Below are 27,170 nucleotides of genomic sequence, written 5' to 3' on the forward strand. Positions count from 1 at the left end.
GCGCCAACCGGCGACAATCCCTCTAAACTCAAAAGGTCCATGAACGCCCACGAGCCCCCACGACAACTTTGCCATCGGATTGCTCAATTTTTGCCTCACAAATTTGTGAGGCAAAATTACATAACAGAAAATACTTTGTAAAATAAACCCCAGCCAATAGGAAGAATGAACACAAAGAATGTGTAGATTCATTCAAAGAACTGTCTCAAAGGTGTGATCTTCCACAAAACAAATTCCAGCTGATATAAATCCGTTCAGATTCCTCGGACAGACAATGTTCAGTGAGCCAGCTGTTATGAGTCCACCGGATGACGTAATCATTCCAATGTCCAGCCAGCAGGAGGAATAAGCATGAAGAACGAACAGATTAATCCACAGCTGTTCCAAAGGAGTGTTATTCAATCGAACAAGCTCCAGCCGCTAGGTGGAACCAATACAAAAAGAAACAAAAAAGGCATCCCGGTTCCCCAGATGGTCGAGTCAACTCACTCGGAGGCCACATAAAAGTATATACCATGACTTACACAATCTGTCAACTTTATAAAAGACATCCTTTGTGTGACCATGTAGATATTTTGCGGTCATCTGTAGTGTCCACTCTCAAATTGGACGGGAACTTCAATGCAAAAGTAATCTTCCGTCAGAGCAAATGTTTCTTTAAGGAAAAGTGTTATTCACAAAACAAACTCCAGCCGCTTGGCGGAGCCAACGCAAAAAGAAAAAAGAAACCAAAATGACGCCCAGCTTCCTCAAAAGCCAAAGTGCAGCAAGTCGACCCACTCACATGAGAAGCACCCAATGGTTTACTCACCCACTGATTCAATAAAAGACATTGCCTGATTGGGACATGTAAATACTTTGCGACCGTCCTTCGTTTCTGTTCTCGGTTTGGCCGGAAACATCAGAGCAAAAGTGATCTTTCGCTGATGTAAGAGTTTCTTACATTCCTTGAACTGATCGTGTTTCTCTCGTCGAACTCGCAAAGTCCGGGAACAAGAAAATATTATGGTTCTTCCAAGAAAGCTTCCCTTTGCTCCTCGCCTGGCGCAACACAAGATCTTTATCGGATGATCTCAGAAATCTGTCCAGAATCGATCGGGGTCTGTCTCCCTCAGCAAATCTGTGAGCTGGGACTCTGTGAGCTCGCTCGATTTCCAGCTTGTGGCCTGTTATATCGATCAGACTCGGGAAAAGCTTGTCTAGGAATTTCACCATATCTCTGCCCTCCTAATGCTCAGGAATTCCAATAATTCAAACGTTATTCCTGCGGCTTCTATTCTCAAGATCTTCAAGCTTTTCAAGGAGATGTTCCAAATCAACTCTGGTCGTGTGTGGATTAGCGGTTAATTCCCACTCCGAAGATTCCAGACAATCGATTCATCTCTCAACAATCAGTCACTCTTGTAACTAACTCAGAGAACTTTATTTCTATCGCCGTAATCGATCGACATATTACAGCGAGATCCTTCAAGTCAGCAAGAACCTTCGTCAACATCACCGACATGTTGGACAACTGACGCTGGATCACCTCTCCCGCCGCGCCATCCAAATCGAGTGCCCGGTCTGTAGGCCTGTCGGGGCTTTCATCCACGTAAGTGTCTTTTAATGTCTCCAGAGCCTGAGGATTTTGACTTCTTTGCCATGTTTTGCCTCAAAGAGCAAATGTGTAACTGGGTGTATCAAATTTCACCAGATTATAACATGAAAATAATAAAAAATTTTGCAAAGTGCACAGAGCTCGTCGCTCTGTGCACTACCTTCTTTCCATAGAGCATCCTGATGCAATCACATCCCTAGGTAAACAACGCACACACACACCCGGCCGTCCACATGATCTAAAAGAAAACGTGATTCATCAGACCAGGCCACCTTCTTCCATCACTCCATGGTCCAGTTCTGATGCTCACGTGCCCATTGTTGGCGCTTTCGGCAGTGGACAGGGGTCAGCATGGGCACTCTGACCGTTCTGCAGCTACGCAGCCCCATATGCAGCAAGCTGTGATGCACTGTGTGCTCTGACACCTTTCTATCACGGCCAGCATTACGTTTTTCAGTAATTTGTGCTACAGTAGCTCTTCTATGGGATCGGACCAGATGGACTAGCCTTCGCTCACCACTCACATCAATGAGCCTTGGGCGCCCATGACTCTATTGCCAGTTCACTGGTTGTCCTTTCTTGGACCACTTTTGGTAGGTACTAACCACTGCATACCGGGAACACCCCACAAGACCTGCTGTTTTGAAGATGCTCTGACCCAGTTGTCTAGCCATCACAATTTGGCCCTTGTCAAAGTCGCTCAGATCCTTACGCTTGCCCATTTTTCCTGCTTCCAACACATGAAATTCAAGAACTGACTGTTCACTTGCTGCCTAATATATCCCACCCTTGACAGATGCCATTGTAACGAGATAATAAATGTTATTCACTTCACCTGTCAGTGGTTTTAATGTTGTGACTGATCAGTGTGTAATGGTTATATAATGAAGTACCATGGTAATTTACCATGGTAAAGTACTGTCAGTGTAATTTAACTTATAATAGTTGGCTTTGTTTATTGGTTTCTTATGAGCTATATAATAAAAAAAAAATTAAAAAAAACAATATAAAATAGTACCATGGTTTTGGACATTTATTTATTTTGTTTATTGCATGTACCAAGGTTATACCATAGTTTTTTTGAACATGTACTGTGGCAATAGCATATTTTTTGGGAGATGGTACTGCCACATTACTGTTTGGAGAGGCAATGCTACACTGTAATCAATGCTAAATAAGAACTAGCAACAAAATTTTGTTCACAACTGGTTAGTATTTTAAATTGAGAAGTAAGTCACTGCATAAAACATGATTTTACTCACCTAATGAGGGAGCCAAACAGAGATACCAAAGTTTACGAACTGTTTAGTGTCCAACCCCTTGACAACCTATTTTGTTGTTCTCAGTATAGCATTTCCATTCTGAATAGTTATAGTAATATAAAGCACATACAGTGGTGTATATTACTGGTTACAATGAACTGTTGTTACTCTACTAGGAAAGCCTTTGGTTTGAGAGCAAATGCGATTGACAGGTTGCTAGCAGAAACACCATCAGAAATCAAGAGGAGAAAAAAAGGAACGTAAACGCAGATTATGCAAAAATGTGATTTAATAATCTCTTTGACTAAGGGGTAGCTTGTTATCTAAAGGTTTATATCATAATAAAAAAAAACATACATTACACTAGAAATCAGCTGCAGAGGTGAACAGAGGTCATACTAAACCAAAAAGCTTTCTTCATCAAAAGATAACATTTCCTGCATGCGTCCAAGTGTAAGATGTTAAAACTGATACATGCACATCTGCAATTACAAACCTTTACATCACACTTGCTCCCCCATGTGCCATTTGTGCTGCTAAATCTAAATTATTTTGATCTTTTTTAACAAATGATGTAAACAGCCTCTTAAAGGAACAGCATCTCTCTAATGCTTCAAATATCATTCAGGCAAAGAAAACGAGTTTGACACATATGACATTCAAAATGAGGTCAGTCACTTGAGACGGAATTGAGTGTCAGTCCAGATAATAAAGTAAACAGACATATCAACAACAACAGTAATCTTATTTCTTGGTGCTTCTCTGGACATTTAGTAATTGGCTTTAGTACAGCGGTGGGTGGCGACTGGTGTGACCTTTTTGGTTTCTTATATCCCCGTAATCATACTCGCTCCGTCCTGACGTGTTGTATCAGTACACTCATGCTACTCTAGTCATTATGCAGTCACGCTCACTGTACTGACTGCTCATTGGCTGTGCTGCCAGAGTCCTGAGGCTTCATGACATCGGGAAGTTCAGGAGGGCTGGAGAATGGCTCCACCTGCAGGGGCTCAAATGCATCATCTGTGGAGGCATGGAGGGGAAAGAATAATAATAATAAACAGCTTCTTTTCACAGTATTATTAGACACAAATCGCACACCTTTCTGAATAATGCGCACGCCTGACAGAGAAACAGGAAATAAGTTATGAAAAATATTGCTTTGTGGCTATTTAAGTCTTTGAGGCTTATTTTGTGTAAAGGATTGCAGAAACAGTGCTTGTCAAATCATTAGGGCATTTCATGTTTTCACAAGAATAATCTGCGGGGGAAGGAATTTAGACACTGTCGATATAAACATGCAAAAAACTCACATAGAGTGAACATACGAGCAGTTAATCAAGGAAAATAACCAAATCATCCTATCTGCAAAGATCTCTGCTCTCTAAGAGGTACAGTGCATCTGGAAAGTATTCACAGCGCTTCACTTTTTCCACAATTTGTTATGTTACAGCCTTATTCCAAAATGGATTAAATTCATTATTTTCCTCAAAATTCTACAAACAATACCCCATAATGACAACGTGAAAGAAGTTTGTTTGAAATCTTTGTAAATTTATAAAAAAAATAAAAATAAAAAAAACGAAATAAAATCACATGTATGTAAGTATTCACAGCCTTTGCTCAGTACTTTGTTGAAGCACCTTTGGCACCAATTACAGCCTCAAGTCTTTTTGAGTATGATGCTACAAGCTTGGCACACCTATTTTTGGGCAGTTTCTCCCATTCTTCTTTGCAGGACCTCTCAAGCTCCATCAGGTTGGATGGGGAGCGTCAGTGCACAGCCATTTTCAGATCTCTCCAGAGATGTTCAATCGGGTTCAAGTCTGGACTCTGGCTGGGCCACTCAAGGACATTCACAGAGTTGTCCCGGAGCCACTCCTTTGTTATCTTGGCTGTGTGCTTAGGGTCGTTGTCCTGTTGGAAGATGAACCTTCGCCCCAGTCTGAGGTCCAGAGCAGGTTTTCATCAAGGATGTCTCTGTACATTGCTGCATTCATCTTTCCCTCGATCCTGACTAGTCTCCCAGTTCCTGCCACTGAAAAACATCCCCACAGCATGATGCTGCCACCACCATGCTTCACTGTAGGGATGATATTGGCCAGGTGATGAGCGGTGCCTGGTTTCCTCCAGACATGACGCTTGCCATTCAGGCCAAAGAGTTTAATCTTAGTTTCTCATGGTCTGAGAGTCCTTCAGGTGCCTTTTGGCAAACTCCAGGCGGGCTGTCATGTGCCTTTTACTGAGGAGTGGCTTCCGTCTGGCCACTCTACCATACAGGCCTGATTGGTGGAGTGCTGCAGAGATGGTTGTTCTTCTGGAAGTTTCTCCTCTCTCCACAGAGAAACGCTGGAGCTCTGTCAGAGTGACCATCGGGTTCTTGGTCACCTCCCTGACTAAGGCCCTTCTCCCCCGATCGCTCAGTTTGGCCAGGCAGCCAGCTCTAGGAAGAGCCCTGGTGGTTCGAAACTTCTTCCATTTACGGATGATGGAGGCCACTGTACTCATTGGGACCTTCAATGCTGCAGAAGTTTTCCCAGATCTGTGCCTCGATACAATCCTGTCTCGGAGGTCTACAGACAATTACTTGGACTTCATGGCTTGGTTTGTGCTCTGACATGCACTGTTAACTGTGGGACCTTATATAGACAGGTGTGTGCCTTTCCAAATCATGTCCAATCAACTGAATTTACCACAGGTGGACTCCAATCAAGCTGTAGAAACATATCAAGGATGATCAGTGGAAACAGGATGCACCTGAGCTCAATTTTGAGTGTCATGGCAAAGGCTGTGAATACTTATGTACATGTGATTTTTTTAGTTTTTTATTTTTAATAAATTTGCAAAGATTTCAAACAAACTTCTTTCACGTTGTCATTATGGGGTATTGTTTGTAGAATTCTGAGGAAAATAATGAATTTAATCCATTTTGGAATAAGGCTGTAACATAACAAAATGTGGAAAAAGTGAAGCGCTGTGAATACTTTCCAGATGCACTGTAAGTGTTTATTCTTTACATATGTTTACAAATACAGTTGTGCTCAAAAGTTTGCATACCCTGGCAGAAATTGTGACATTTTGGCATTAATTTTGAAAATATGACTGATCATGCAAAAAAACTGTCTTTTATTTAAGGATAGTGATCATATGAAGCCATTTATTATCACATAGTTGTTTGGCTCCTTTTTAAATCATAATGATAACAGAAATCACCCAAATGGCCCAGATCAAAAGTTTACATACCCTTGAATGTTTGGCCTTGTTATAGACACACAAGGTGACACACACAGGTTTAAATGGCAATTAAAGGTTAATTTCCCACACCTGTGGCTTTTTAAATTGTAATTAGTGTCTGTGTATAAATAGTCAATGAGTTTGTTAGCTCTCACGTGGATGCACTGAGTAGGCTAGATACTGAGCCGTGGGGATCAGAAAAGAACTGTCAAAAGACCTGCGTAACAAGGTAATGGAACTTTATAAAGCTGGAAAAGGATATAAAAAGATATCCAAAGCCTTGAAAATGCCAGTCAGTACTGTTCAATCACTTATTAAGAAGTGGAAAATTCGGGGATCTCTTGATACCAAGCCAAGGTCAGGTAGACCAAGAAAGATTTCAGCCACAACTGCCAGAAGAATTGTTCGGGATACAAAGAAAAACTCACAGGTAACCTCAGGCGAAAAACAGGCTGCTCTGGAAAAAGACAGTGTGGTTGTTTCAAGGAGCACAATATGACGATTCTTGAACAGAAATGAGCTGCATGGTGGAGTTGCCAGAAAGAAGCCTTTACTGCGCCAACGCCATAAAAAAAGCCCGGTTACAATATGCCCGACAACACCTTGACACGCCTCACAGCTTCTGGCACACTGTAATTTGGAGTGATGAGACCAAAATAGAGCTTTATGGTCACAACCATAAGCGCTATGTTTGGAGGGGTCAACAAGGCCTATAGTGAAAAGAATACCATCCCCACTGTAAAGCATGGTGGTGGTTCACTGATGTTTTGGGGGTGTGTGAGCTCTAAAGGCACGGGGAATCTTGTGAAAAAACTGGCAGACAATTTGCATTCTTCTGCAAGAAAGCTGCACATGGGACACTCTTGAACTTTCCAGCATGACAATGACCCTAAGCACAAGGCCAAGTGGTTACAGCAGAAAAAGGTGAAGGTTCTGGAGTGGCCATCACAGTCTCCTGACCTTAATATCATCGAGCCACTCTGGGGAGATCTCAAACGTGCGGTTCATGCAAGACAACCAAAGACTTTGCATGACCTGGAGGCATTTTGCCAAGACGAATGGGCAGCTATACCACCTGCAAGAATTTGGGGCCTCATAGACAACTATTACAAAAGACTGCACGCTGTCATTGATGCTAAAGGGGGCAATGCACAGTATTAAGAACTAAGGGTATGCAGACTTTTGAACAAGGGTAATTTCATTTTTTTCTTTGTTGCCATGTTTTGTTTTATGATTGTGCCATTCTTTTATAACCTACAGTTGAATATGAATCCCATAAGAAATAAAAGAAATGTGTTTTACCTGCTCAATCATGTTTTCTTTAAAAATGGTACATATAATACCAATTCTCCAAGGGTATGCAAACTTTTGAGCACAACTGTATATATTTCAAGGTGTTGTGTTCATAGGCCCTATTTAAAATATTTAATTTTATTTATACATAACCCCCCCTCCCCCCCTAACTATCAAAAACTATTTTAAACAGCATTTTCTTATTTTGTGTTACTTAAATGGGTAACACCTGTGGTTCTATTTGTTAACATTAGTTAACTACATTAGTTAATATGAACTAACAATGAACAATACTTAATAATCTTAGTTAATGTTATTAGTAATTTCTACATATACTAGTTCATTGTTAACATTAAAAATTGTATAAGTTAACATTAGTTAATACAATATGAACTAACATGAACAAAAAATAAACAACTGTATTTTTGTAAACTGACATTACCCAAGATAAATAAGCGCTGGAAAATTGTATTATACATTGTTAATGATACCTAATTCAAACCTTGTTGTAAAATGTTACCCAGTAATTATCATACTTGCAGTTTCCATGACCTCATATTAACTGAGACATTGGTTTATTTGTACTTCTAGAAAAAAGTTGAAAGGTGATCAAAATAAGACAATAAAATAGTGACTTGTCACAGCACCTAAAATACGCATATTCCCTTATTCGTGCATGTACATTTTAACCTAACATCATGTCGGGAAAAAAAGCTACTGGACACGTTATTTTTAATCTACTGAGCTATACAGTATAGTGCTTCTTTTTTAGTGCTTTCTATTAGAAAAAAAAAACTGCTCTTCAGAGGGCCTGGGTAGATCAGCGAGTACTGACGCTGACTACCATCCCTGGAGTCGCGAGTTAGAATCCAGGGTGTGCTGAGTGACTCCAGCCAGGTCTCCTAAGCAACCAAACTGGCCTGGTTGCTATGGAGGGTAGAGTCACATGGGGTAACTTCCTCGTGGTCGTGATTAGTGGTTCTCGCTCTCAATGGGGCACGTAGTAAGTTGTGCGTGGATTGTGGAGAGTAGCATGAGCCTCCACATGCTGGGAGTCTCCACGGTGTCATGCACAACGAGACACGTGATAAGATGTGTGGACTGACTGTCTCAGAAGCGGAGGCAACTGAGACTTGTCCTTCGCCACCCGGATTGAGGCGAGTAACCACGCCACAATGAGGACCTACTAAGTAGTGGGAATTGGGCATTCCAAATTGGGAGAAAAGGGGTTAAAACATTTTTTAAACAGCTCATAATTTTTGCATTGATTCTATGGATGTTTTAAAGTTATGACAATTTTCACACCAGGGGGCCCATTTTCATGATTTCATCTAGGGCCCCACAAACCCACAGGCCGACCCTGCCTGTTTCCACCTGGTATTACCATGCGTCTCAAATAAGTCTCCTGTGACCATTTGTGTTTGGATTTCGAGGGGAGGATCTTTGATTTCACGATGGCGTGCTTCAATCACTATGTTACTGTGTTAATGAATTGTATTTCACACCTCATATGTGATGTGGTCACGTGTTTTTGACTACCTTTGTATGTGGATTCAGTGATTCGATCACAAAATGTTTTGGACCCCATTCCACCTGTATATAGCGCAGACCACATGTGATCAGATTACCAAAAATGCATCTTAATACCAGGTGGAAACAGGGAATCTCTCTCACACCACAGAAGCGACTTTGACCGCACTGAGAAAAGCCAGTCTCAGAGTTTGCACTTATTTGGGTGATTCTTACAAAACCGGTAAAGTCGTGGTCATATTCAACCCCAAAATTCATTCAAAAAATATACAATTATATTTTGCATCAAAAAAATGAAACCCACATTTAGGACCACTACATTTGTTTTTTTGCATTGTGAAATTATTTTCAGGACACTTAAGCAAATTTACCCTCCAATTCTCATTATTGTAACTCTGTATTACAGTAAAAAAAACAACAAAAAAAAAAGGACCATGGGAGTACTAATTAGTTACTACTTTCATATAATTTTTTCAAGTTAAAATAATTTAAAGGCCCTAAAAATAGACTTAATTCTCTTATTTCTTTTATATGAATTTGGGGAAAAATAGGACCTGGGGCCTTATGTATACAACTTTGCATGGTTTTAATAAAAAAAGTGTGCATACACACAAAAGTCAGATTTTGATTTTTAGGGTTAAAAGTGTCATATTTTTATGCAAGAATCTGTGCAGATTTCCCTTTAAAAACCCCAGTTAGCAGAAGCTTGCGCGTACATGCACGTGCTTCATACCCCGTCTCCCCGAAATAACCATATATGAACTTTTTCACCACGCATAATCTCATCTACACAGAAATAAACATAAGCATATCGCCATCCAGACACATGATACTGCTGCAATTAACTGTACGAGAAACTATAGGAGATAATACACAGATTGAAGATTTCATGTTGCATGTGAACAGATGCTGCTGCTTAAAATTATTTCTTAATCTTTGTCTTGTTTAAGTGGAAAAATATCTAAACATGTTTTAAACAACATCAATTTACCTAAGAAACATGATTATATATTAAGACTTCTTTACAGAGAATATACAGTATCTTATATCTAGAAGATATCTTATTATTAGCCTATTTAATTTGTCTTATTCTCATTACATTGGGAAATTATAAGTGAGCTTCAAAGGTAATTTTTAAAATCGTTTTTAGGATGTCTTTTTAGATCCTTAAAAGTTATCTCTGCAGTATAAAACACTATCTGACAAGCGAATCACACCTTTTTTTTAAAAAATAAAACCCGCAACATGTAAGCTTATCTTTTGTTTTATATGATATTTTTCATAATGTTTTTTCGTAGGCTACAGGGTTGGCAAGTTTGTCAATGTGTGACGCGTTGGGATTACCAGCAAATGGGGCAGGCAGCACATTTTATGCCCATGCTGAGCAGTGCTGCACCTGTGTACGGCTGTACAGTAACGTGTTTCTGATGAGACATATCCAGACAGCCGACCGCCAGTCTTTGCAATGGTCCGTTCAACTACAGAATGCAACAGTTTTACAGGCCATTCCACGTCAGTTATAGTCAAGCGCTTCACAGATCATATTTATTTGAATGCTGTCTTTTACCCCAGAATGCGATTTCTGTAATAGAAAACAATTCCAAGCGGATGGCTTTTGGGAATCGAAAATATCACGAGCTGTCATTAAAAATACATTCCCTCTGTATGATGCCATGGGAAAGTTACTTCTGACTCAAATGCTTGACAACATACTTTTTTAATTCTAAACGTGGGTTGTTATATGAAAAGCAGAGTTTTTAATCAGTCTTTTAATAATAATAATTCATTACATTTTATATAGCACTTTTCTAGACACTCGAACTGATCTGTATAGTATAGGGCAAATCTCCTAAACCAACACCAGTGTGCAGCATCCACCTGGTGATGCGACGGCAGTAGGGGTGGGACAATTCGCTCTGACAACGATTCAGTTAGATTATGATTCTCTACCTAGCAATTACGATGCATTGTGAAATCTGAAACTAGTAATTACAGATGAAATGTCATGTGCAGGCAGATATGATCCAGGATTTAACCAAGCAGGCTCAGCAGAATGAAAAACTGTCTATTAGTAGCATGTAAAGGCAGTAACACGGGATGTGGTAACCATGTGTTCCCTATTCATTTTGGGATAGGGAAAAAGCCGTCAGGCAGCTACACGGAGATGCCTCCACTTGTCAAGATCATTCACAAGAATTCAATCGCATTTTCATGCAGGACTATTTGCGGCACACACTGTGAAAGATTTTTAAAAAAAAACTTTTCACGGCTGCCGCGTGTCATTGACCAATCACAGGTGACTGTAATCAACTGGTTAGTTCCCTTCAGAACAGTCTGAAATTGCCACTATTCTGTGACATTCACTATAAAGAGAATTAATTATGAAGTGTTTTCATTCACAGCCAATGTCTGCCCAGTCAGTCACATTTATTTAAGCCAAGTTCTATTTTTTTATGGAGAAATGACACATTTTATGGAGATACAAAAGCAATATTAACAAAATATATATCATAATCGGGGAAGAAGGCAACAAAAATTAACTTACGTTGATCGAATGGATGCAAACAGTTTTGAATAATGGCACAGAAAGCCAAACTCGGCAGTATCCATCCATCCATCCATTTTATCTTATGTAGGTTAGCGGGGTGAACTCGGCTGCATAAACGTACTTTATTTCAAAGTGTTCTTTCTTTCCCTTTAATCTCGCGTACTCTGCTCCGTGTCTGTTGTGAGAAGTTTGTGTAATATGAGACAGACACATTGGGTATTAATATATAATGATAATCTATTCTTACATTTCGTAATCGATGAATACAAATTTCTTAGATAGTTAGATGCACCGCAATGCATCAATGCATTTTCCCACCCTAGCCGTAGCGTGCCAGAACAAGACTTACAGTGCATTCAGAAAGTATTCAGACCCCTTCATTTTTTTCACATTTTGTTATGTTGCAGCCTTATGCTAAAATGCTTTCAATTATTTATTTTTTCACATCAGTCTACACTCCATACCCCATAATGACAAATTTTTGATAACTTTGCTAATTTATTAAAAAGAAAAAACTTTTACAATGTTACAATATCACAATGACATAAGTATTCAGACCCTTTGCTGTGACAACTGAAATTTAGCTCAGGTTTATCCTATTTCTCAGGATCACCTCTGAGATGTTTCTACACTTTGATTGGTGTCCACCTGTGGCAAATTCAATTGATTGGACATAATTTGGAAAGGCACACACCTGTCTATATAAGGTCTCACAGCTGAAAATGCATATCAGAGCAAAAACCAAGCCATGACGTCAAAGGAACTGCCTGCAGAGCTCAGAGACATGATTGTGTCGAGTCACAGATCTGGGGAAGGCTACAAAAAAATTTCGGCTGCATTGAAGGTAGCCAAGAGCACAGTGGCCTCCATAATTCTTAAATGCAAGAAGTTTGGAACAACCAGCACTCTTCCTAGAGCTGGCCACACAGCCAAACTGAGCAATCGGGGGAGAAGGGCCTTGGTAAGAGAGGTTACCCGATGGTCACTTTGGTTGAGCTCCAGAGATCATGTGTGGAGATGAGAGAAACTTGCAAATGGACAACCATCACTGCAACACTCCACTGATCTGGGCTTTATGGCAGAGTGGCCAGACGGAAGCCTCTCCTCAGTGCAAGACACATGAAAGCCTGCTTGGAAGGACTCTCAGACTGTGAGAAACAAGATTATCTGGTCTGATGAAATGAAGATTGAACTGTTTGGCCTCAATTCCAAGTGTCATGTCTGGAGGGAACCAGGCACCATTCATCACCTGCACAATACCATCCCAATGGTGAAGCATGGTGGTGGTAGCACCATGCTGTGGGGGTTTTTTTCAGCGGAAGGGACTGGGGGACTGGTCAGGGTTGAAGCAAAGCTGATACAGAGATATCCTTAATGAAATCCTGGTCCAGAGCGCTCAGGACCTCAGACTGGGCCAAAGGTTCACCTTCCAACAGGACAATGACCCCAAGCACACAGCCAAGACAACACAAGAGTGGCTTAGGGACAACTCTGTTAATGTCCTTGAGTGGCCCAGCCAGAGCCCAGACTTGAACCCAATCGAATATCTCTGGAGACACCTGAAAATAGCTGTCCACCAACAGTCCCCATCCAACCTGAGAGAGCTTGAAAGGATCTGCAGAGAAGAATGGCAGAAAATTCCTAAAATCCAGGTGTGCAAAGCTTGTCGCATCATACCTAAAAATATCATACCCTTTTGGCTGTAATAGTTGCCAAAGGTGCGTCAACTAAGTATTGAGTTAAGGGTCTGGATACTTATGTCAATGTGATATTTAAGTTTTTTCTTTTTAAAATTTTCTCCCCTTTTCTCCCTAATTTGGCATGCCCAATTCCCACTACTTACTAGGTCCTCGTGGTGGCACGGTTACTCCCCTCAATCCGGGTGGCGGAGGACAAGTTTCAGTTGCCTCCGCTTCTGAGATAGTCAATCGTGGAGACTCACAGCATGTGGAAGCTCATGCTATTCTCCGCAATCCACGCACAAATTACCACACGTCCCACTGAGAGCGAGAACCACTAATCATGACCACGAGGTGGTTACCCCATGTGACTCTACCCTCCCTAGCAAACGGGCCAATTTGGTTGCTTAGGAGACCTGGCTGGAGTCACTCAGCACACACTGGATTCGAAACAAGCGACTCCAGGGGTGGTAGTCAGCGTCAATACTCACTGAGCTACACAGGCCCCCAGTTTTTTCTTTTTAATAAATTTGCAAAGTTCCCAAAAATCTGGTTTTTGCTTTGTCATTATGGGGTATGGAGTGTAGATTGATGTGAAAAAATAAATAATTTAAAGCATTTTAGCATAAGGTTGGAACAAAACAAAATGTGAAAAAATGAAGGGGTCTGAACACTTTCTGAATGCATTATATGTCTCTGAAAAAAAAGGGCTTTTCCCAATCAGTGGGCATTTTCAAACCATTGGAATTCCCTACCTTTATTGCTTAGTTTAGAAATGCCCATTAATTGCTACATTGAGATTCCCTAAATTCATTGGATAGTTTAGAAATGCCCAACCCAGTTTGAAAAAACCCATAGATTGGAAAACACACATTATTGTTCTGCAGAGACCTATACTTGGCCAGAACATCCACCACACACCAGCTATTGGTGAAGAGGAGAGCACAGTGATGTAGCCAATTCATATATAGGGGATTATTAGAAAGTCATGATGGATAGAGGCCAATGGGCAGATTTGTTCAGAACACCGGGGTTCCAACCCTACACTTTTATGAGAAGTGCCCTGGGATTTTTAATGACCACAGAGATTCAGGACCTCGGTCTTATTCGAAAGATGGTGCTTTTTTACAGTATAGTGTCCCCATCACTATACTGGGGCATTAGGACCCACACAGACCCTGTAGGCCTCACTAACACCTCTTCCAGCAGCAACCGTAGTTTTCCCCAGGAGGACTACCATCCAGGTACTGACCAGGCTTAACCCTGCTTAGCTTCAGTGGGTAACCAGGCTAGAGCTGCTGGGTGATATGCTGCTTTTTAGTTCATTACTCAGCCAGTTGGAGTCACCAATTCACACACACACCAGTAAGACTGTGTACGTACAGTCAAGTTTTGTGAGAATCACCCATTTAGATGACCTGCTACTTCATTATTGAAATGTTAGACATGATACGAATACACAAATAGATAAATAAAATGTACTGATTTAATTTTAATTTACTGAAATACTGATACAATGATTTACAGTATTAATGCAATATTGTGAGAAAAAGTAATGCAATATATCAGTATCTTACTGTATCAGCACAACCCTATTCAGAACAGACCGAAATCGCACCCTATTCCCAATACACTGCACTAGGGTTGCAAAATTATACCGGTTTCACGGTATACCATGGTATGAAAATTGACGGTTTTCATACCATGTACATTTGCTTAACTACGGTATTGAGAAACAAAATGCAACCGGACGGAGAATTTCACCTGCGCGTGCGCATCTCCTTTCCTCCTTGACTGCCTGTCAGACTCGTCAACTTGCACCACGCACAATGTCAGAGAGAAGCGAGGCGAGGGGTCTGACATAAGTGAGTGTGTGTGTGAGTTAAAGCAGTGTTTCTCAACTGGTGGGTCGTAGGTCTATTCGGACTGGGTCACGGACAGCAGGGAAAGGACAATGCCATGGTCCTCCCATTGAAGATATTTCGGTGGCCGCCCAAGTGATAGCCTATTTAGGACTGCCGAGGCAGATTTAATGATAATCTCGCAATCAGCTAAAGGCTTCTCCTCTGCACTTTCGCATGAGTGTAACGGAACCAGCCATCATGATCTACTCTTCTCTCTGGCGCGTGCGTGCAACAACCGGGCTTCCCTCGATATTGCGGAGCGCAGATCTCAAAACTGATGTGACCAATTTCAATTCTAGTGAGACTTTTCTAGTTTAAAGCATTACGGAGGAAGTCAAGTCGAACCTCTCAAACAGCAGGCAGCCCTGACATGCCAAACAGCCCTGAGGAGGAAAAGAGCAACACTGTGCTATGCGCTAATTTTTTTTTTTTATTATACATCATCACCTTTACAAAATTGTTTCATGATTTTACATGAGTAAAAGTAACTGTTATATTTTGACAAAATGTTATAGTTTCATATTAAATAATCTAAAGGTAGAATCTATTAGACCTCATTTTATATCAACAGTGGCAGTTGTAGTTAAAGTTTCAAGATGTGTTTCAGCTAGTATTTATTTTTTCATAAATACTATAATTTGTTATTATTAGGGCTGGGACGATTCATCGACGTAATCGATTACAGAAATACGTCGATTTGCATAACATGCATTGGCAACGGAGTAATTAAAATGGCAGCGCCCGGTTTAAGCATGGATTCCCCCAAAGAACAAGCTGCAGCTAATAAAACTCGCCCACGGTCATCTAAAGCGTGGGAGTATTTTAGCCAGAGACCCAACAATGTGGTGCTGTGTAAGCTATGCAAATTGGAAATGGCTTAACACAGCAGTACAACTGCCATGAACCAACACTTGAAGCGAAAGCATCCCGGAGCACTTTATCAAGACGGCAGCAAGCAGCACCGTAAGTCCTGTTTACTTTTTGTCCCAACCCAAGCATGACATATTAGTATTACAACACGTGTTTCTGTTAGCAGTAGTCACATAAAATTGATTTTCTAAATGTTTCCTCATAGCCCCCATGTTAAAAGTAATTTCTGCACCGCTGCTACCATATGTCCTCTTTTTCCCGGACATGTCCTCTTTTTCGGGATTTTTTTTGGGATTTCTAAATTTGCGAAAATGTCCGGGATTCGGCTTTAGTTGCATTATGATGTGCATCTGGTCTAATACTTCATTGTGTGTGCACGCATATTTGCATTGCTTTAACCCCTCTTTGTGAGTCCCGCCTTCTCGCACACCAATTGGTCAATTATAAGAGGCTTGCAGCAAATATTGGCCAAATTCCTGCCTGTCAATCCGTGAACGCGCGAAGCGCTGTTGTGTTCACCATCAAACAGTTGCTTGACAATAGCAGCAAATGCCAGCTGAGCGGAAACAATGCCCAAACGAAAGTGCAAATTTACAGAAGATTTGCGCAAAATTCCCATGCTTTCGTCCAGGTCGAGATCCGTGGGAAGCAGAATGTATGACATGTAAAGCTGGCACTTATGTGTCAGTTGCTAATAAAGGTGCAAGTGTTTTAGAAGCACTCATTAGCTCTGCAAAGCATAAAGGGTCAACAAAAGGTGAAAGTTCATCAGGTAAATTAACGGACTACTTTTTGAGACCAAGTAAAATTGTTATCACATTGTTTCATTTTCCATGGCCATTCAAAATAATAGTAATAGTAAATGAAGGTACACTCATGGCATCAAATATTTTATTTCAGTACACAGACATTCAAAAGAATGTTGGAAATTTTTATTTATTTATATATATTTATGTTATGCTAATAGAGTGTCTTTTTCACTGTATTGAAGTTTGCATTCATAGTAACACTGTTTTGAACCCTATTATCCCCCCTGGCGGAAAAAAAAAAGGTGTCCTCTTTTCGGAAAACCAAAATCCTCTTTCCTCCTGATTGTGACTTGAATTTTACATTTGTTTCATTTATTTTGTTGTTGGATTGCTAAATGTAGATTGCACTTTCCTTTTACTTGAATTGAACAAGTTCTTTTATTTTGGAGATATTTTATGTTGGACTGTAAAATGGAGATTACCAGTTAAGACAGGGCTATTTTTGTTGCAGAATAATGCCCTACAGTGCACACTTTGTTTCTTGTACATTTGTTTGTGTTTAAGAGAAGATGATTTAATAAAATATTGAAATATTAATGAGACAAGTTTTTTATATTTATTTTGGGTTAATTAATTGTTATATTAATCAAGCAATAATTATAAAAAATCTTTAGAGCAATCTGCAAATTATTCGTTAGATTAAGACAGTTAGCCCTAGTTATTATTATTACTATTATTCAAGACTAGCTACACTGACCTAACCATGGTAATGAGGAGCCTTTCCTCCTGTGTAATATGTATGTTCTGTTTGAATTATGTTTGAAATTAGGAAACAAATGGGATAATAATGGGCTCATATAAGTAAACATGCTCTTCATTTTTTAAAAGGGGGGAGAGAAAACTTCCTGTAGCTTTTGTTGTTGACATCAACAACAAAAATAATGTCACTTGATGCATGCCCTTATACTTGAAAACCATGAACAAAACTATGCAACATAAAAGGAAATGCGACCCAGGATACATTAAATACAGGTTACGTTTTTACTATGGTGGGTCACCACTTGATGTCCAATGTAAATCTGGGTCCTGAAGCAAAACCAGTTGAGAACCACTGAGTTAAAGGAACAGACAGCAGCAGTCTGGCTGTGCTGTCGTGCACCTACAGTATATGTTAATTATTAATAATCATAGGACATTACTTTAAAAGTTCACACAGCTGATGTTATTTTTCATTTAGTAGTTAATTTAACATGCTATGCTAACATGTAAACTAACAAGCTTTAGTTATATAACATGTTAGTTACATGCAATTTTTTATCATGTTTATAATTTGGTTTATTATTATAATTCTATTAGCTTTCTTATTCTATTTATTTTATTTATTTTCAAAAGGGAGACTTTTTTTTTTCCACATACTTCAATTTTTTAAAAAATGGTAAAAGTTTCAATTATAATAAAGCGTTTGTTCAACCAAAAAAAAAAAACCTTCTGTTTTCACACCTTTAAGGGTCATTGTAACTGATAATAATAATTGTGTAATACCATATACCGTGATACCATAAAACCATGATATTTTCTGAGACGGTTATCGTACCGTGAAAATCTCATACCGTTGCAACCCTACACTGCACAGTGAGGCAACTTGGCAAAAACCTCCCTTATGTACGGAAAATGCCTGTTCACAAGATTGCAAGCCAAGCTTGCTGACAATCATGTACCGAGTTAAATGCCCTTTAGTCATCAGAAAGCTACCTAACTGGGGATCAGGATCCATTAGAAGTCTGTCTGGCAGTTTTGTAGTTCATGACACGTACCATTGATCTTGAAGGCCAGTCCTACAGTCCCAGGGGCCTGTGGTCTGGCTGTCTGATTCGTGAAGCCACAGTCTCCTAGTGTCTTACTGTCGTCTAGCGCCTGGTCATCCTGAAACACATCATGACTCAATACCTGAAACAACATTCACTTTACTCACACATCCCGCAGTACACTTGCAGTACAACACATAGTACAAACAGACGACTAAAAACTAAATAAAAGGAACATATGAACGGGGTAAAAACTAGAGGCTAAAGTTCTGAATCATATCAGTGAGCTCATACCTTGTATAGTCTCTGTTCCTCAGGCGATCTCTTCATTATGCCCTCCACGATGCGTTTCAACTCATAAACGGTTGTGGATTCTTTGGCGTCTGTGAAGATTGTGGTCTTTTGACGCCTGATCATTAAGAATACATCCTAGAAAACAGTGTGGGTTTTATTTAGTTGTGTAAAGCAGGGGCTTACGGACGATTTAAAAAGAGCGGGGAAGCATTAATGCTGCCTTCATGTGCTACAAGAAATATCCTACTTCTGAAGTGGTAATTACAAGTGCTTTGTTGTTGGAAAGAACAGGAAACATGAAGTACACCCAGTTCATTCCTGCGTATTTCTTGAAGAACTCTTATTTTGATACTGTGATACATATTACTCAGCCCGTTTGCTGACGATAATGTTTTTTGGGCAAATATAAGCTATTTTCTTTACAATATGCATCAGATGTTGCGCATATACATAAATGAATATGTCCGAAATGGCAAACGCTAACAATTAGCTGTATTTAGAAAAATGAATTAAAACCTGTCATTCTCTACAGAAATCGTAGTCTCTTCTGCCATGTTGAAAGCTTATGTCTCCTCCCAACTCGGGTTTCAAAATGATCTCAGGGTTTCCTTGAGGGGTCGTTCATGTGCAACTCATATTTATGATAATTCCAAAAGATTTTGTCCAAATCTATTAAAATTATTCAAAAATACATTATAAATGCAATACAAAACAACTACTTGAATCTACTTCTTCTATGATGAACATGTTTTCAATTACTGAGCTTAAAATCATATTGGCTGTGTCTCGTTTGGAAGGATGCGTCCTCCGGAGGTCAGAGGCTGTCTCGTTTAATTTATTTTTTTTTTTATTGGGAATGCAAAAAAGGTTAACAATTGTATAAATGTAAGTGCATATACATAAAAGGCACTGACAATAGATATAAAATGAGAAAAAGACAGACAAAAAATAAATAAATAAAAAATAATTAAACGAGACAGCCTCGATGACGTATGCGGCCAACAAATGTGACCTCCGGAGGACACAGGCTTCCAAACGAGACACAGCCTTTGATATTTTTCTGGGGCATAATTAAAAAATGTCATCTGGTGAACCGTCCGGAAAGGGTGAAAAAATAAAGTCTAATTAAAAGCTGAAATTCTTGAAAAGAAATGTTGGCATGAGTAGTGCATAATATTCTTTATTAACATTTCTTAAAAATAAATAATTAAGCAGTGGAAAAAAAAAAAAAAATATATATATATATATATATATATATATATATATATATATATATATATTAATATTTGAAAAACTTTTGCCCACTAAGTCAAGTGCTGTAACCAACATGGAAGGTAGCCGTTTTATTGTCATCTGTCAATAAATAAATAAATAAAACAGAGAGGAAACTTTTAGACCCTAAAGTTGATCATATCATTAAATATCAATATCTTGAAATTTGTATTAAAAAGGCACATTTTGTTAAGGTCCTTTGGTGTAACCCTGAGAAAACTTCTTGATATTCTTGAGTAAATTTTCATGATATTTTTAAATAATAATAAAAAAATGTGCTTGATTTTTTTTTTCATTAATGATTAAGTTTACTATTAAGTATACTCTCAAGTATTCAAAGTGCAAGGAATGCTGCTAAATACCTTGTGGTCAGTTACACCACAACATTTTTAAGGCATAAGCCTAAATAAAAAAATTTGTAGAAAATGATAGAACCAAGATAACAGACACCAAGATTAATAATAATAATAATAGACACCAAGATTACATTTCTAAGAACTTGACACATGTTTATGACAAGATTAGTAAAAGATTTTTATCACCTTAGACAACCTTATTTGTCAATGACTCAACTGTTCAAGTACTTGTACATCTGCTCTGTAATATACTGTATGTATAGTCTACTGTGCATAGTGGGTATATATTGTCTTGTATACTGCTACAAGATCGAAATGTTGTTGGATTAGGAAGTTACACTATAAAGTGTAGTGACAATAAAATTATTTGATAACTAATATCTTCGATAGTTGTGTCAAGCCTGCTACCTTGGTATATATTTACCATGGCACTGAATGATTACCATATTAATATACCATGGTGATTGCAGAGAACGTCAAACACTACATTTAGATGAGTGTTGTCGAGTGGAGTGTGATATGTTGTTAATATTGACTGGCTCTTGTGATGTTCCTCCGCGGCCTTGTTTACATGCGACGACATGAACCCGATCAGACACTCGTCACACACAGTTCATGGAGATAGATCGACGCGACACGGAGTCTGACGCAACTCATGACATTAACGTAAACTACACACTTATTTTAGTATCACACGACAAACATGTTTAAAATGAAACAGGGCCGTTACTCACATATAAACAGCGCATATACGGCGTATTTAACGTAAGGAATGACTTTTCTCACCATTTCAGCGGTTGTGAGGTCAATCACCATTCACCGCTCCACTGTCCCACAATACACCGCGAGTCGCGCGACGTCATCATCATGTGTTTCTGGCGCGTGTGTGAAGCGTTTGAAAGTATATGGCGCGAGACGTCGTGAATCATATTAATAACAACAAACGGAGCGACGAATATATAGTTATATCTCAACGAGCAGGAGCGGAATATAATGTAGGTATAAAACAATATAACGGACTGTAGTGTTTGTTAAGAGTTATTTGAATGTTTGTGGCGGAAGAGCTCATTGACGTGTCAGATTTGTTCATGTTTTTATGTTTTCTCATTGTTTTACCTCATAACAACCTCACAAATGAATATATAATATCTGAGAACACGTGTTAGGCTGCTGTCGAGTGAGTTGTATTATCTGTCTGTGAAGAAGTAAAGATTGTCTACAGTTGTACATGTTTAGACTTAAAACATTTAAAATATTCACCTGAATGAACTCGCAACCTATGTGGTTTAATTACTATTATTATTATTTTACATATTAACGCTACAAGAGTTAGGTCTACCAGTGCATTACCATGTTTTTTCGACGTTTACCCTGAAAATACCATGATTATGATCATTATTATGGCAGTCATCGTAGATGGGCGTTAGACTTGTCATCACGGTCGTTTTTTCTTTAACAAAAAATACTATGATATTTCCATATATACACTGGCGGCCAAAAGTTTGGAATAATGTACAGATTTTGCTCTTATGGAAAGAAATTGATACTTTTATTCACCAAAGTAGAATTCAGCTGATCACAATGTATAGTCAGCACATTAATAACATGAAAAATTACTATTACAATTTGAAAAAAAATGTTCAGAACTTCTTAAACTACTTCAGAGTTCTCATCAAAAAATCCTCCATGTGCAGCAATGACAGCTTTGGAGATCCTTGGCATTCTAGCTGTCAGTTTGTGCAGATACTCAGGTGACATTTTACCCCACACTTCCTGTAGCACTTGCCATAGATGTGACTGTCTTGTCGGGCACTTCTCACACACCTTACAGTCTAGCTGATCCCACAAAAGCTCAATGGGGTTAAGATCAATAACACTCTTCCAATTATCTGTTGTCAAATGTCTGTGTTTCTTTGACCACTCTAACCTTTTCTTTTTGTTTTTCTGTTTCAAAAGTGGCTTTTTCTTTGTAATTCTTCCCATAAGGCCTGCACCCCTGAGTCTTTTCTTTACTGTTGTACATGAAACTAGTGTTGAGTGGGTAGAATTCAATGAAGCTGTCAGCTGAGGACATGTGAGGCGTCTATTTCTCAAACTAGAGGCTCTGATGTACTTATCCTCTTGTTTAGTTGTACAGTTGTGCACAAAAGTTTGCATACCCTTGGAGAATTGGTAATATATGTACCATTTTTAAAGAAAACATGAGTGAGCAGGCAAAACACATTTCTTTTATTTCTTATGGGATTCATATTCAACTGTAGGTTATAACAGAATGGCACAATCATAAAACAAAACATGGCAACAAAGAAAAAAATTAAATTACCCTTGTTCAAAAGTCTGCATACCCTTAGTTCTTAATACTGTGTATTGCCCCCTTTAGCATCAATGACAGCGTGCAGTCTGTTGTAATAGTTGTCTATGAGGCCCAAATTCTTGCAGGTGGTATAGTTGCCCATTCGTCTTGGCGAAATACCTCCAGGTCATGCAAAGTCTTTGGTCATCTTGCATGAACCGCACGTTTGAGATCTCCCCAGAGTGGCTCGATGATATTAAGGTCAGGAGACTGTGATGGCCACTCCAGATCCTTCAACTTTTTCTGCTGTAACCACTGGAGGGTCAACTTGGCCTTGTGCTTAGGGTCATTGTCATGCTGGATAGTCCAAGAGCGTCCCATGCGCAGCTTTCGTGCAGAAGAATGCAAATTGTCTGCCAGTATTTTCTGATAACATGCTGCATTCATCTTGCCATCAATTTTCACAAGATTCCCCGTGCCTTTAGAGCTCACACACCCCCAAAACATCAGTGAGCCACCAACATGCTTCACAGTGGGGATGGTATTCTTTTCACTATAGGCCTTGTTGACCCCTCCAAACATAGCACTTATGGTTGTGACCATAAAGCTCTATTTTGGTCTCGTCACTCCAAATTACAGTGTGCCAGAATCTGTGAGGCGTGTCAAGATGTTGTCGGCATATTGTAACTGGGCTTTTTTGTGGCATTGGCGCAGTAAAGGCTTCTTTCTGGCAACTCGACCATGCAGCTAATTTTTGTTCAAGTATCGTCATATTGTGCTCCCTGAAACAACCACACCGTCTTTTTCCAAAGCAGCCTGTATTTCTCCTGATGTTACCTGTGGGTTTTTCTTTGTATCCTGAACAATTCTTCTGGCAGTTGTGGCTGAAATCTTTTTTGGTCTACCTGAACTTGGCTTGGTATCAAGAGATCCCAGAATTGTCCACAACTTAATAAGTGATTGAACAGTACTGACTGGCATTTTCAAGGCTTTGGATATCTTTTTATATCCTTTTCCATCTTTATAAAGTTCCATTACCTTGTTACGCAGGTCTTTTGACAGTTCTTTTCTGCTCCCCATGGCTCAGTATCTAGCCTGCTCAGTGCATCCACGTGAGAGCTAACACACTCATTGACTGTTTATACACAGACACTAATTGCAATTTAAAAAGCCACAGGTGTGGGAAATTAACCTTTAATTGCCATTTAAACCTGTGTGTGTCACCTTGTGTGTCTGTAACAAGGCCAAACATTCAAGGGTATGTAAACTTTTGATCAGGGCCATTTGGGTGATTTCTGTTATCATTATGATTTAAAAAGGAGCCAAACAACTATGTGATAATAAATGGTTTCATATGATCACTATCCTTAAATAAAAGAAAAAATTTGTATTCTATTTTATTTTATTTTTTTATTTTTTTTGCATGATCAGTCATATTTTCAAAAACAATGACAAAATTTCACAATTCTGCCAGGGTATGCAAACTTTTGAGCACAACTGTACATCTGGCCTTCCACATCTCTTTCTGTCCTTGTTAGAGCCAGTTGTCCTTTGTCTTTGAAGACTGTAGTGTACACCTTTGTATGAAATCTTCAGTTTTTCTGGCAATTTCAAGCATTGTATAGCCTTCATTCCTCAAAACAATGATTGACTAATGAGTTTCTAGAGAAAGCTGTTTCTTTTTTGCCATTTTTGGCCTAATATTGACCTTAAGACATGCCAGTCTATTGCATACTGTGGCAACTCTAACTAACACAAAGACAATGTTAAGCTTAATTTAATGAACCAAATATCTTTCAACTGTGTTTGATATAATGGCATGTGATTTTCTAGTACCAAATGATCAATTTAGCATGATTACTCAAGGATAAGGTGTTGGAGTGATGGCTGCTGGAAATGAGGCCTGTCTAGATTTTATCAAAAATAACTTTTTTCAAATAGTGATGGTGCTGTTTTTATTACATCAGTAATGTCCTGACTATACTTTGTGATCAGTTGAAAGCCACTTTGGTGAATTAAAGGTGAATTTCCTTCCGAAACAGCAAAATCATTTCTTTTTAATGTTTTATTTTTATTTATTTATTTATTTATTTACATGGTACCATGCTAAAACCATAGTATACGTTGCAACAGATGGCATCAGTGTTACATATGCATCGGGGTAATGTGAGAACTGACATTTTTTTCTAGTGTCATGGTCATATATCATGTTATTTTTATTTATTTTTTTTTCTTGTGGCATCGTCAGTTATAATACAATATTTGAAACATGTCACCATGGTTATAGCATATTTTGGAAATGTACACAAAGTATTTTTCAGATACCGTGGAGTATCATGTTTTATATCAGAGTGTGATAATCACTGTACCGTGGTACTTCCACACTTAGTAGATGGATATACATGGTTAAATGTACGCATTAATTGCTTTGTCTTAATATTGTTATCTCTGTATGTTTTATATTGAAAGTGTAACACATCTCTTGTTCTGTTATAGGTTTGTGGATATTGATGTGGAGCCTCTGGATGTTCAGCCAACATTCACTACTGCTTAATCTAAAATATCATCTGGAAGTTTGTTGAATCAGCATTTCCGTTAGAAGAACCGACTGTCTTTCCTATGTCGGTTTCTCATCAGACATCAGTGGTCAGCACCCCCCTTCCCCTGCCTGCCCACTTCTATCACGCCCAGCAGTCCTTCTCCCTGAAGAAACGCAGACAGCCCATCTCTTCCTCCACATCATCATCTTCCCTGTCCCCGCCGCAACCGCTCTCTTACTCTTTACCACCGCGGCCCCCATCTAAAGGATGCCCCCCGGTCAGTCGGGTGTTTGCCCACCGCCCCGCCCCCTGGATGCCCCTGTCACACACTCTTATAGAGTCTCCCCCTCCTCGCTCTGTGTATGACCCATGTCGGCCGCAGCCATTCTTCAGCCAGTGCTTTATCAACCTGGGCCTGATTGGACGAGGCTCCTTTGGTGAAGTGTTCAAGGTGAGACACGCCAGATGCCAGAAGGCTATGTTTGAAATGCACAATTTCTACAGTATGCAATATACAGTATATACTGTGCACAGTATGTGAATTTTGTGTATGCATGGAATACCCAAATGACCCACTACATTAATTGCTAAAATGTGCAGTATACAACCAGAGCACACTGCATGGAATATTGTATCCCATTTTTTTGACATTTAATTATTTTAAAATAATTAAAATAAAATATTCTTAAAAGAATAGTTCACCCAAAAATAAACATTCTGTCATAGTTTACTCACCCTCATGTCGTTCCAAAAACGTATGGCTTTCTTCTGTGGGACACTAAAAGGCCGATTTATACTTCTGCGCCGAACTTCAGCGGAGCCAACAGTGTAAGTTCAGCACAGAAGTATAAATCGGCCTTTTAGTGTTTAGTAGGCATCGCGGTGGTTTGCATTTATAGTTCTGCGTTGGTGTGTCTGCGTCATTCTGTGAGTTCACAGCCAAGTGCTAGTATTAGTATATTGAGAGAATATGCCTTCATTTCTAAAATAACTAAGTTTTATGAATAAACAAAGGAAAATGCAATTCGTGGATTCAAAAGTATTTATTAAATTATTGTAGCATTAAAAATGTTTATCAAAGTATGTACAGTTGAAGTCAGAAGTTTACATACACTTAGGTTGGAGTCATTAAAACTCATTTTTTAACCACTCCACAGATTTAATATTAGCAAACTGTAGTTTTGGCAAGTCGTTTAGGACATCATCTTTGTGCATGACACAAGTTACTTTTCCAACAATTGTTTACAGACAGATTGTTTCACTTTCTATTGACTATATCTCAATTCCACTGGGTCAGAAGTTTGTTAACTGTGCCTTTAAGCAGCTTGGAAAATTCCAAAAAAATTATGTCAAGCCTTTAGACAATTAGCCAATTAGCTTCTGATTGGTGGTGTACTGAATTGGAGGTGTACCTGTGGATGTATTTTAAGGCTTACCTTCAAACTCAGTGCCTCTTTGCTTGACATCATGGGAAAATCAAAAGAAATCAGCCAAGACCTCAGAAAAAATATTGTGGACCTCCGCAAGTCTGGTTCATCCTTGGGAGCAATTCCCAAATGCCTGAAGGTACCACGTTCATCAGTACAAACAATAGTATGCAAGTATAAACACCACGGGGCCACGTAGCCATCATACCGCTCAGGAAGGAAATGCATTTTGTCTTCTAGAGATGAACGTAGTTTGGTGCGAAAAGTGCAAATCAATCCCAGAACAACAGCAAAGGACCTTGTGAAGATGCTGGAGGAAACAGGTAGACAAGTATATATATACACAGTTAAACGAGTCCTATATCGACATAACCTGAAAGGCTGCTCAGCAAGGAAGAACCCAATGCTCCAAAATCACCATAAAAAAGCCAGACTACAGTGCACATGGGGACAAAGATCTTACTTTTTGGAGAAATGTCCTCTGGTCTGATGAAACAAATATTGAGCTGTTTGGCCA

The 27,170-nt window shown here is 39.2% G+C and overlaps 2 protein-coding genes across 3 annotated transcripts in view; one reads left to right on the plus strand and one right to left on the minus strand.

Moving 5' to 3' along the window:
• Positions 1–3,130: 3,130 nt before the first annotated feature.
• LOC127423024 (elongin-B-like) lies at positions 3,131–21,252 on the minus strand. 2 transcript variants are annotated; one of them, XM_051667002.1, is made up of 4 exons: positions 21,180–21,252; positions 18,766–18,900; positions 18,481–18,589; positions 3,131–3,882 (listed from the first exon to the last, which is right to left on the minus strand). In XM_051667002.1, exons 1-4 carry the CDS (start codon positions 21,207–21,209, stop codon positions 3,770–3,772), a joined length of 387 nt encoding a protein of 128 aa, XP_051522962.1. In that variant the 5' UTR covers positions 21,210–21,252; the 3' UTR covers positions 3,131–3,769. The 2 variants fall into 2 exon arrangements, with proteins under 2 accessions (XP_051522962.1, XP_051522961.1); XM_051667001.1 differs by having other exon boundaries at positions 18,481–18,613.
• A 16-nt stretch (positions 21,253–21,268) lies between these two features.
• The window catches only part of LOC127423001 (membrane-associated tyrosine- and threonine-specific cdc2-inhibitory kinase-like), a 36,526-nt gene continuing 30,624 nt past the window's right edge, over positions 21,269–27,170 (plus strand). Inside the window, exons 1-2 of the mRNA XM_051666965.1 lie at positions 21,269–21,388; positions 25,183–25,677. Coding sequence (XP_051522925.1) covers positions 25,306–25,677 — 372 coding nt within the window. The 5' untranslated portion in view covers positions 21,269–21,388; positions 25,183–25,305. The remainder of the gene's footprint in view (positions 21,389–25,182; positions 25,678–27,170) is intronic.

The sequence above is a fragment of the Myxocyprinus asiaticus genome, chromosome 32 (genome assembly GCF_019703515.2).
Source record: "Myxocyprinus asiaticus isolate MX2 ecotype Aquarium Trade chromosome 32, UBuf_Myxa_2, whole genome shotgun sequence".
Lineage (NCBI taxonomy): Eukaryota > Metazoa > Chordata > Actinopteri > Cypriniformes > Catostomidae > Myxocyprinus > Myxocyprinus asiaticus.

Bases quoted from the DNA above. Each gene is read 5' to 3' on its own strand.
- LOC127423024 (XM_051667001.1), bottom strand. From the start codon at position 21,209: ATGGTGATTGACCTCACAACCGCTGAAATG. The intron at 18,614-18,765 runs GTATGAGCTCAC...ATGTTGTTTCAG, and splicing joins AGGAACAGAGACTATACAAG to GTATTGAGTCATGATGTGTT. The intron at 3,883-18,480 runs GTACGTGTCATG...ATGCCTCCACAG, and splicing joins ACTGGCCTTCAAGATCAATG to ATGATGCATTTGAGCCCCTG.